At 37.8% G+C, this 12,938-nt stretch overlaps 1 protein-coding gene across 1 annotated transcript in view; it reads left to right on the top strand.

Moving 5' to 3' along the window:
* Positions 1-12,938, top strand: part of DMD (dystrophin) — a gene marked incomplete in the record, with an annotated part of 2,117,027 nt that overhangs the window by 1,417,799 nt on the left and 686,290 nt on the right. The window contains 1 exon segment of the mRNA XM_018043695.1: positions 6,832-6,949. Coding sequence (XP_017899184.1) covers positions 6,832-6,949 — 118 coding nt within the window.

The following is a 12,938-nucleotide window of genomic DNA, read 5'->3' on the forward strand; positions in this document are numbered from 1 at the left end:
TGTTGATAACATAGATGAACTTAGAAGGCATTACACTAAGTGAAATAAGCCAGATATAGAACAGCAAATACTATGAAGTCTTACTTATATGTGAAATCTAAAAGCAGTGGGACTCTGAGAAACAGTAGAATGATGGTTGTCATGGGCTGAGGGTAAAGGAAGTGGGATGATATTGGCCATAGGCTACAAACTTCCAGTTATAAGATGAATAAGTTTTAGAGATATAATGTAAAGCATAGAAATACTAATAATGTATACTTGAAATTTGCTGAGAGTAGATCTTACGTGCTTTCATCACACACAGGCACACAAAAGGTAAGTATGTGAGATGGTGGATATGTTAACTAGTTTGATCGTGGTGATCATTTCACAATGTATACATATATCACAACAAATTTTATACTTCTATATATATTTTCTATTTGCCAAATCTACCCAAATAAAGCTGAAAAAAATCTGAAATATAGAGCTTAAAATTTACACACCAAAAAATTGTATAATTTAGACAAATAAGCCCCAAGGACCAAGTGAGCCCTACTTCTTTTATAACACTCCCTTTGATACCCTAAATTTGGTTAGATATCTCTGCTGTATGCTTTGATAACTCCTTGTGCCTTTCCTATCATAATACCCCCTGAGTTTATTATAACTGCTTATTTACTGCCTGTCCTCACTACTAGTTCATTTTTCACTTGAGAATAATAAGTTTTCCTCCTTCACTGCTATATCCTTATGACTAGCTCAATGACTGGCATAACATAAATACTTTAAAATATTCGCTGAAACCCAAATTGGGGTACATTCTACAAAATGCCTGGCCCATGTTCTTCAAAACAGTCAGTGATAAGAAATTCAAAGAAAGGCAATGAATTATTTCAGATTAAAGGTGACTACAGAGATACATGAGGCTGGACCAGTAAATGAAAGGCAATTAAAGGAGTAATCTTGATATTATGAATAGAGAATGTAGATTAGGTTATAGTACTAAAGCCACATTGCTGCTGCTGCTGCTAAGTCGCTTCAGTCGTGTCTGACTCTGTGCGACCCCATAGATGGCAGCCCACCAGGCTCCTCCGTCCCTGGGATTCTCCAGGCGAGAACACTGGAGTGGGTTGCCATTTCCTTCTCCAATGCATGAAAGTGAAAAGTGAAAGTGAAGTCATTCAGTCGTGTCCGACTCTTCGCGACCCCGTGAACTGCAGCCTACCAGGTTCCTCCATCCATGGGATTTTCCAGGCAAGAGTACTGGAGTGGGGTGCCATTACCTTCTCCATGAAATTTCCTGAATTAGAAATTAAGCTGAGATTATATCAGAGAATGCACTTGTTTTTCTTAAAAACGAACGCTGAAATATCAAAAAGACATTCTATCTACAGATTATTCTCAAATGGTTCTGAAAACAAATATAATATTACATGCACAGATACTATATATATATGTAATATTAGAATGATAAATGATAAAATGTGACAAAATATTAACAGTGAATCTGGGTAAAGGGTACATGTGAATTCTTGGACCATTCTTATGAATTTTCCAAAAGTTTCAGATTACATAAAAGTAAAGTGAAGTGAAATTGAAAGTCACTCAGTCATGTCTGACTCTTTGTGACCCCATGGACTATACAGTCCATGGCATTCTCCAGGCCAGAATACTGGAGTGGGTAGCCTTTCCCTTCTCCAGGGGATCTTCCTAACCTAGGGATCAAACCCAGATCTCCCACATTGCAGGCGGATTCTTTACCAGCTGAGCCACACACAGGAAGCCTATATAAAAGAAAAATGCTTTTTAAAAGGTATTTCTTGAATGAATGAAGGACAAGAGGCTAACCACAGTTAGAAGGTGCTTATGAAGAAGTGACCAACTGAGATGCTGGTAGAACATTCAGAGAAGTAGGGAAGTTCTGCCCAGCAGGAAAACATCCAAGTCAGTTTACAAGGCACATGAGAAGTGAGGAAGTGGAGGACAATAAAGACAACTTTGAATTTGGCCCATCTATTCGCAGAGGCAGCCGAATGCAAGAATAGAAGCCTAAATTAAGGTGCTCAGTGAAGCAGTTGAAAGCTAGACAGATGATTAACATCCTCACAGGTAAATCTCTTTCGATTACTAGAAAGACTACAGTTTAGAACCCACCTGACTTAAATGCTGATTTTCTTCCAGACATAAAGTAATTCTATAAACTCTCTCACCTTGTCAATCTTTAATGTTAATTTTTAAAGTTGTAAATAAGAGTCTAAGGTCTCCATTTTTACATAATATGTAAGTTTGATTCATGCTTATTTCCTGAAAATGGCAACAACTGAAAATCACCATAGGCCTTTGTTCTAAGTTTAACTATGTGAAGATTGTTGATTTTTGTAGAAAAATACTAAAAATATAACAAGTTTCTAGTTAAGGTCTTTGCTTAGACATATAAATACTAAATATTCAACTACACATATAGAGTTTTCTATTGGAGTATTATTTAGGTAGAATTTCATTTTAACTAATTACATTACAAAGTGTAATTCTTTCTAAGAGTCTAAAATGACCTACTTTTGGTATGCATGGCTCCATTGTTTAGCTGCTTTTTCATAGGATTGCTATTTATAACCACTTCTCTCAACCCTGGGGAGACTTAGTAGGATTAACAACTTCTGATTCACTTTGTATTTGAAGATCTTTTTTTTTTTTTCCTCCATCTTTGCTCAGCTAGTGGAATCCATGATGAATTCTCATCTCCAAGGGGTAAGCTGTTTTTAGCAAAGCCCAGTAGCTGGCTTATGACTCCTTAGAAATAGCATTGATTCCTTTCTTCCTTTGTGCTTGTTTCTTCCCGAATGATAGATCCATGTAGATGTGCTCAATTATCATGCTTAGGTACTGCTAAGCATGTCATAGTTTTAGTTTTATTCACTTAAGTTATAAGTATATGTGCTCATATAAGAAAAATAAGCATAATTAGCATTCTACTGGTTTAGTACGACAAATATAGACCACTAAACCCAGAATAAAGCATTTGAACAATGGAATACAACTGGAGGTCAAATGAGGATGAAGATTAGAGGAGAAAGAGAGTACCATCTGCTACCAGATTGGGGGCAGAAAATGGAATTTTGTAGATGGATATTTTGGAAGTGGGTAGTATGAGTAATGATTAGATCCAAAGTGTCCTCTCATCTGTGGGTATCTCAGATGAAGGTCATTGTATTTGAGAATTTATAGGATTATGAAACTAAGTTGTCAAGTCAAAGAAATTGTGATAGCAAATAGAGTACACTCAAAAGAAAACCAAATGAAAAGAAGAAATAGTTGTTCCTCCCATTGCGTGCATGTGTCCTGTTTTTTAGCATGAAGATCTTTCAGTCACTGTTGTATACTATCTTAACAAAAAACAATGTTAAATGAATGTCATATTCAAGTCCTTCCCTTTAGTTTTGGAAAGAAAAGTCCTATTCTGCTCTACTGTGAAACCACTGTTTAATTAGTGTATTCAGTTCAGTTCAGTTCAGTCAGTCATGTCCGACTCTTGGCGACCCCATGGACTGCAGCACACCAGGCTTCCCTGTCCATCACCAGCTCCTGGAGTCTACTCAAACTCATGTCCAACATGTCAGTGATGCCATCCAACCATCTAATCCTCTGTCATCCCCTTCTCCTCCTGCCTCCAATCTTTCCTATTAGCATCTCATGAATCCCATATATATAATATATATTCACACATTATTACTATTGTACAGTTTCTTTTTTGAAATGGACGTTTGTCCATGTTGACCAGAAAGTGGGATAGAGCTATAATTTTGTTTTGAAATATTTTAGAAAGGCATGGTTTTATTGCAGTCTTGAATCTCCTTGGATTTTTACGGAGGCTGCTTCAAAGGATGTCATTAATAATCTTCTCAGGTGCTTACAAAGTATGTGTCTGTCAGCAGAATTAGAGAATCACCCAACTAGAGAACAGGTTTCACAATACCCTGAGACCTATTTTGTTCATTAGAGAGGAAAATGGCTTGTTTTAAGTCTAAATTGACATGCTTGCTAATTTCATCAGTAAAAGCTGTTCATTGTGGTCACGTTTAATTTAGAGCCTGGTAAGGTTCAGATTAGAGTTGATCAAGTTACTTCTACAACAGACTTCTTAAACGAACTTTGTAATCCTAAAAGAAGGGAAAAATCGTAGCCATCCTTGGGGTTATGTATCCAGAATTTAGATGCAAAGAATGGCCTGGTTGTTTGAGGATGGGTTAATATGAAATCAAAGGAAAATGACAATAAAGATCATCTTTGCTATATAAAAATTTTCAAGTGTCATAAAACACAAATTTTTACTTAAATTGCATAAATCATGCCTAATGAGTTTATTTACTACTATATCTGTAAGACCTGAAACAGTGCCTAGCACTTGATATTTATAAAATGAAAGAATGAGTCAGTAAATAAATGAATGTATGTACTTTGCTAGCTCTAGGCATTTAGAGGGGAAGATTTGAAAATATGGGTTCTGGGTAAGTCTATTTTTCAAAAATCTATTATTGAATGTATTATACACTTAAGAGTTAGGAATTCCAAAGTAACTTTTCGGCTTGCTATGTCACAGATGACCAGAGTGTAACATTCTAATCCTGGAAAATATCTTTCGTAAAAATCTGTCTGTGACTATATGGTTCCTACTTTAGAATTTGTTCAGGACTCTCCAACTGACTTATGCCACTTACTTCAATAGCTGTCTTTGGCAATTTGTTCCATATTTCAAACACACTTTTGTGTAAAGAAACGATAAAAGTTAGAAACCTGAAAATTGGATTTTTCTTCTGAGCAATCACAGCTTACAAATGTGGAAAATTTGTTAAAAGTTAACCCCTTCAATTTTTCAATACAGAGAGGGGAAAATGTTCACAATAGATGGGCAATGTTTGGGTCAGTTCTTCCTATTAATTTAATAGCACTAAAAGCAATTGAGCTCAAATCACAGGCCTATTTCCTACCCCTTCACAAGAGAAACATTCAGAATGATCAAAACTTGGCCTCTCTAAATACAAAAGTCTTTAGAAAATCAGCACCAGTCAAAGGGCATAGTAGATAACTAATTTCCATGAACTTTACCATCTACCACATTTCACCTCTTGACTTTCATTGGCCTCATGTGGTAGTAGAAAGAGCATAAGATTTAAAACCATGAAGACTTCTGGCTTAGTTTTTTAGTGTGGTTATTCGGAGAATAAAAATGAGGAAACATGTGTAAAACATCTGTCACATAGCAGTTTTAAAGTAATGCAAACCAATAAAATGTATTCAGTTTTAGTACAAGGACAAAGGAGATACCTTACTTTTCCCAAACTTCTTTGAAAATATCAGTGGAGTTTTGGCCTTTCGTGTAGAGAGAATAGATGACAGAGGCAATAAATGGACACTTGAGGGAAAGAGAACATTGCTACCTATAAAGTATATATTGTATGGTGAGGCTACTCAAGATGGCTGTTCCCTTGCTCTCTGTATGTCCCTGACTGACCAGTGCCTGCATCACTTCTACCCTCTGCACATGACTGACTCCTATGTACAGTACCTGGCGCGGGCCCTGACTGATGATTGTGTTTATCAAAGACGCAATGAGGGGCGTGCCCTCTACTGGTCTCTCTGATAACTAATGAGCCCATCTGATATCATTTCTCCTGTAACTAGCCATCCCTCCTCCCTTCCCCCAATGCAGATTACCCTCACTTGCTACCCACCTTCTGCTATACATGGTGGGGTGTCACCCCAGGATCTTGCTTCAGACATGTAAGCTCCCCCATCCATTAGACCACTGATGTCTCTGTCGCTGACTCTGGGCTCTTTTTTCAGTCATGAAGTTGAGCAAGTGCAGGTTTTGTGGGTCTATGGGGTGCAGCCCAACATATATATATATGAAAGTGAAAGTTGCTTAGTCATTTCTGACTCTCCGAGACCCCATGAACTATACAGTCCATGGAATTCTCCAGGCCAGAATACTGGAGTGGGTAGCCTTTCCCTTCTCCAGGGAATCTTCCCAACCCAGGGATCGAACACAGGTCTCCCACATTGCAGGCGGATTCTTTACCAGCTGGGCCGTAAGAGAAGCCCATATATATATATAGTTGGCTTCATTCTCTTTGGTACTTTTGTAAAAGCAGTATTAAAGTCAGTTTTAATACAAAATACAAATACTAACTTCTAGTCTGATGCTTTCTAAGCTTGCCTGATGATGAGCATTAGAAAATTTGTTTAAAAGGTTGATTCGCAGCCCTCCTTAGAGCCCATTCACTCTAAAGTGAGGCAAAGGAATCAGTTGAATCTTACTAGAGTCAATTTTGGGAAAAGATTAATTTAGCTCATCTACATCATCTTCTCATTTTATAGGTGAGAAATTTTAAGCACAAAGAAGTTAAATAAGTTCTCTCTCTTAAATCACTTCTCTGTCTTTTCTGTTTCTAAAATATACACCTCAATTTTGACACTGCACAGCATGAGATTACAAGTATAAATAGCCATCAGTGTCTTAAATACATTTTCATAATTCAGAATTACATTGGTTACTCCTGGCACTCATATATTGGTGTACGTAAACCCAGGAACACTGAAATGACTCCATCTAAGCTCTTAACTAGTGAAGCAAACCCATAATCAAGATTTTCACTTGAAATATTTTTGGTATCGAAAAATGAAACACATTTCTTGTTATATTGCTCTCTGTAAAGCCTAACACATTAGAGATTTATATCTAATAACATCTTGTTTTATTTCTAAGAGTGCCTTGGTTGGTTTTTGAGAATTACCCATAAAAGGAATGCGCAGTGCTGGAGGAACTCAGGATTGTTCCGTTTGTTCCTTCAGGCAACACTGCAGGACTTGGAGCAGAGGCGCCCCCAGTTGGAAGAACTCATTACTGCTGCCCAGAATTTGAAAAACAAGACCAGCAATCAAGAGGCCAGGACCATCATTACTGATCGAAGTAAGTCTTGCTTTTAACAGGCATGTGAAACTTAGGGAAAGATGTATGAAAAGCTTCTATGACGACTTAAGTTCATACACCTCCATTATGTTTATAAAAATATTGAGACTATTGTAACTAAGGTTTTTCAGTCCATAATGTTATCTTTCAATAACCGAATGTAATTCCAGGAAATAGATAAAAGATAAAATTCATCAATCCAGATTTATGTCGTTGCAAAGCATGGAGTGGCGAGCATGGGTGTGGCAGAACACCCCCTCCTCCTCAGTTGTCATGTATCTGGGCTGGCATCCATGGAGATGCCATTCTCTCCCTCATATCCTTGGTTGTTGGTTCAAGCAGGCGGTTTCTTCCAGGACCGTTTTCTTTGTTCCTGTCTGCAGTAGCACTTTCAGATCTGGATGTCTCTCTGCTGCTTGTTTGCCCACATTGTGTAATATCAGAGATCTTTGTACCATTCCTCATGCCACACTGCAGGGGAGGTGATGGGAACTTGGAGAGGTTCTTTAAGGTCTACCTGACTAGACATCGCACATACTCTCTTTACACAGGATGCTTCAGAGTGACTGTGCATGGGGTCAGAGAGAGGGCTAGGGAGGAGAGAGAGCAAAGGAAACTGCTCTCCATCACATTTTTCTCAAAGGCTCTTCTTAGAAATAAGGCTGAGGTCACCTCAGCTAGCAAAGTCTCTTGGATCTCCCTGGGTTTCTGCCCTTCCTTCCCCGTCTCTTCCTTCCAGGGATACATACTGATACTAAATTTTCTTACTTCCCCTGCAATGTCCCCTTATGTCCCTCCCCACATCTGGAGGAGTGTTTTCTAGTGCAGGAGGAGGGGAAAAAAAACCTTTGTTTAATCATTCTTTTTTCCCTTCCAAAGCTTTGTCTTACACCAGGCCTAGGCTTTTGAAACTTAAAAACCAAGAGTCTATCTCTTCATAATATACATTCTGTTGTGTCAACACTTTCCTGAGGAAGTAGAAAGCAGAGTGTCTGGCTGCCAGTATGTTGGGGGAAGGGAAAGAGTAAAGAGAATCAAAAGTTCTGGTTAATATTTTGAAAGAAACATTTAATATTCAGAAAATACTACTCATGCTTGTATTTATTAGGTAAATAGTGTTAATAGCTATTGTTTTGTTGAATACCTCCCATGTATCAGGCAGTATGTGAGATGTGTATTCGTATGTGTAAAAGCTTTACAAAATCCTTTTAGCTAAATTTCATAATCCCCATTTTATAGATGAGGAAACGGTTTCAGAGAATGATTAATCAAATTGTTCATGCTAACAAAACAAGCAAAGAGCAGATCTTGGAATTTGCAAATGTCTTTTTCTGGCTTATAAGTGTGTTCCTTTTAAAATGTTTACCACTTCTCATCTTGTTTTGTTGTTTTTGTTAATGACTTTAATCACTAGGACTAGGACCAAAGACTATTTCAATCTGCAATTATGGATGTTTAGATTCACTTTCTGAAGACATTTCCTCTTTGAGTTGTAGTGAATATTAATTAAAATAGACTCTTCTTGATTTTAAAATTTTAACTCTTTATTGTTGATCAAGCAATGTATTTGGATATATGCTGATGTATTATTAGGTGCCAGTAGCCACTACAACGGGCTCCCCAGGTGGCTCAACAGTAAAGAATCCGCCTGCCAAGCAGGTGATGGGGATTCTATCCCTGGGTCAGAAAGATCACCTGGAGAAGGAAATGACTACCCACTCCAGTATTCTTGCCCGGGAAATCCTGTGGACAGAGGAGCCTAGTAGGCTACCATCCATGGGGTTACAAAGAGTTGGACATGGCTTAGGGACTAACCAGCAGCAGCAGCCGCTACAGCAAGTAAAGTAAATCTTAGTAGCTTAGAACAGTAGAAGTTGACTTTTTTATTCTGGTGTATTCCACAGTAAGCAGCCCATAATGAAGTCATTCAGGGACCCAAGCCCCTTCTAACATAGAGCATCAAAGTGTTATGCATTTAATCAGGCAGGTGAGGAACCAGTATTGACCATTGGCATTTACTATGAGCCATGCCTGGAAGTCGTACACATTAGTTTCTTCATAATCTGTTGGCTGGAATTTGTCACAGGGCCGCATCTAACTGCAAGGGAAACTGGAAAATATTATCCAACATTGAGTCCAGGAAAAAGAGCAATTAATTTGGAAAGAAACTAGTCAGTCTCTTTCACAGCTAGTTTGGATAGGAAGAATGTGCTTAAGTTCTATAATTATGTGTAATGTATAGGATATCATTTCTATAACCAGCCATACAAAAGCAAAATTGCCTTGTAATGACCAACATAGATAGCTATCCAACTGACAGAGTGTTCCTCCCTCGTAGTGGAACCATAAGGCTTCCCTCACCAGGCTGAGACACACAGACCCAAAAGAGTGAATCTTAATGAATGAGTTATGAGACTGAATCCCCACTACACAGTTAGGTACTCTGTTTCTTGCCTGAGAAATATGGAAATTTGGCTAAGATGTTTATGAAAATCTGAACACACTATATAGAAAGTCATTTGTTATTTTCCTAATGAAAAATAACTTCATTTTTCTCCCTAAGAGGAAAATAACACTATTTTATAGTATCCATTCAGCTTTGTCTAAACAGTTTCCATTATCCCTTGCAATCTTTTTTAGATCTTGTATTAACGCTTTTTCATGATGTAGATTAGCACTGAGTGACCAGAGGGCAGGTTTGTGTATCTCTGCTAATATCCAGTGATTTGAATAGTTCTGCTTTTCTTAGCTTTTGTCTTTTAGAAATGAATACCTTTTTGAATATTTTCAGCAGAGTGGAAAGATTCCAACCCAAATGGTCCAATAAAGCATTTTCTTAAAAGCAAGTGCCTGTTGAGACTTGTCATGTTGCTTATTAAGAGCCTAAACCAGAATCTTAGTTCTAAATATTCCTGGAGCCTCTATTGCTGGTACCAGGATAATTCTGACAAGATATGTTTATCTAAACAATGTCATTTGCAGCCTTGCTATACTTCAGTTTATCTCTCCATTTGAAATCAATAAAATGGGATGGAAATTCAATACTCATAAAGTTTCAATCGTGTTCAAAATAGAATTTTTCTTGGTATAGATTTGGTTTTCAGGGAATGCGTAGAAATAAAATACTAGCTCATAAAAGTGTATTTTCTTATTTGAATATTTCACTATTCCCTTTTTATTGCCCTGAAGCTTCTAGAAATACTTAAAAAGGAATCAGCTAAATAAAGAAAAATATTCAATAAGTATATAATACTATATTGAAACATGAGTCCCTCCTTGGTAAATCCCAGTTCATAACTTTGAACAGTTGGGAAAATCTATATATAGTTATTACATTCTGTCAGGAGAAAAGTCCAGTAAAAAGCAATTCTTCTCTCCCGGTAATACCCATGCTAAAATCTCAAGTAATTGGGTCTGCATAATACCAGCCATGTTTCACTCTATAAAACTGTTTCCATGGTATCTGTTGTTTTCAGGGGATTATATTGATGGAAATCATGTTGTAATAATCAAGGTGAAAGTGTAAATTTCATTCTAAAAGCAGTCAGGTGAAAAATTACCCTCTCTCTGTCTGATGTTCAAACTGCTCATTTTCCATGACTCCTTTGGTTGCTGAATGTGTCAACCATTCCTGGTCATTTTCTTCTGCAGAAGCGCTAGGTCAGGGGACAAAAAACAGATAAGAAGGATCTAAAATTGCTCCCTTGGAGGTTTCTGAATTATGCAAAACTCTTGTGCATATCTGTTACTACTGCAAATCTTAGTACCATAGTACCTCTCATAACAATGAGGAGGATATGGGAAGAAAGAACTGCTCTTTTACTGTTCTGTTTATTCCTCAAATAATATCGATGAACATGGTTTATCTGACATTTGTATTTGAGAACTTTGCTTTTATACTTCTCCTTCCATAACCCCCACCATTGCCATTTTAAAGATCTATGGCAGTGGTCCCCAATCTATGTGGTACTAGGGACCAGTTTCGTGGAAGACAGTTTTTCCACAGACATTGTTGGGTGGGATGGTTTCAGGATGATTCAAGGGCATTAAATTTATTGCACTCTCTATTTCTATAATTATTACCTCAGCTCCACCTCAGATGATCAGACATTAGGTTCTGGAGGTTAGGGACCCGTGATCTATGGCAATAGCACATCCAGGTATTAAGGGCAAGCTGCCTGGGCTGGCCACTTACTACCTTTGTGACCCTAAACAAACAACTAATCTCAGTAAACTATCTGGTCTCAGTTTTCTCCTCTATAAAATAAGATTACTTCTGTCTACTTCAAGGTTAGGGGAATTAATTGAGGTATTGCATGAAGAACACTTAGATCCCAAACATAGTAAGAGCTCAGTGAATGTTATCTCTTGTTTGAATTATAATCTGATCAGGTTGTTTAAATGCTTAGGGGAAAACATTTAAAGTATTTAATAATCTCTTGCTCAGATGGTAAAGTCTGCCTGCAGCACCAGAGACCCAGGTTCCACCTCTGTGTCGGGAAGATCACCTGGAGAAGGAAATGGCAACCCACTCCAGTATTCTTGCGTGGAAAATCCCATGGGTGGAGGAACCTGAAGGTTGCAGTCCGTGGGGCTGCAGAGTGGGACATGACTGAGCCACTTCACTTTCTTTACTAAGTGTGATTTTTTCACTACCTTTCTTTATATATATATAAATTTATATATTTCAATTAGAGGCTAATTACTTTAAAATATTTTCTTGGTTTTGCCATACATCAACATGAATCCACCACAGGTGTACATGTGTTCCCCATCCTGAACTCCCCTCCCACCTCCCTCCCCATACCATCCCTCTGGGTCATCCCAGTGCACCAGCCCCAAGCATCCTGTATCATGCATTGAACCTAGACTGGTGATTCCTTTCACATATGATATTATACATGTTTAAATGCCATTCTCCCAAATCATCCCACCCTCGCCCTCTCCCACAGAGTCCAAAAGACTGTGCTATACATCTGTGTCTCTTTTGCTGTCTCGCATATAGGGTTATTGTTACCATCTTTCTAAATTCCATATATATGCGTTAGTATACTGTATTGGTGTTTTTCTTTCTGGCTTACTTCACTCTGTATAATAGGCTCCAGTTTCATCCACCTCATTAGAACTGATTCAAATGTGTTCTTTTTAATGGCTGAGTAATACTCCATTGTGTATATGTACCACAGCTTTCTTATCTATTCATCTGCTGATGGATATCTAGGTGGCTTCCATGTCCTGGCTATTATAAACAGTGCTGTGATGAACACTGGGGTACATATGTCTCTTTCAATTCTGGTTTCCTCAGTGCGTATGCCCACCAGTGGGATTGCTGGGTTGTATGGCAGTTCTATTTCCAGTTTTTTAAGGAATCTCCACACTGTTCTCCATAATGGCTGTACTAGTTTGCATTCCCACCAACAGTGTAAGAGGGTTCTCTTTTGTCCACATCCTCTCCAGCATTTATTGCTTGTAGACTTTTGGATTGCATCCATTCTGACTGGCGTGAAATGGTACCTCATTGTGGTTTTGATTTGCATTTCTCTGATAATGAGTGATGTTGAGCATCTTTTCTTGTGTTTGTTAGCCATCTGGATGTCTTCTTTGGAGAAATGTCTGTTTAATGTCTGTTTCTTTGGCCCATATTTTTCTGGAATTGAGCTGCAGGAGTTGTTTGTATATTTTTGAGATTAATTCTTTGTCAGTTGCTTCATTTGCTACTATTTTCTCCCATTCTAAAGGCTGTCTTTTCACCTTGCTTATAGTTTCCTTTGTTGTGTAGAAACTTTTAATTTTAACTAGGTCCCATTTGTTTATTTTTGCTTTTATTTCCAATATTCTGGGAGGTGGGTCATAGAGGAACCTGCTGTGATTTCTGTCGGAGAGTGTTTTGCCTATGTTCTCCTCTAGCAGTTTTATAGTTTCTGGTCTTACGTTTAGATCTTTAATCCATTTTGAGTTTATTTTTGTGAATGGTGTTAGAAAGTGTTCT

Source organism: Capra hircus, assembly GCF_001704415.2.
Source record: "Capra hircus breed San Clemente chromosome X unlocalized genomic scaffold, ASM170441v1, whole genome shotgun sequence".
Classification (NCBI taxonomy): domain Eukaryota; kingdom Metazoa; phylum Chordata; class Mammalia; order Artiodactyla; family Bovidae; genus Capra; species Capra hircus.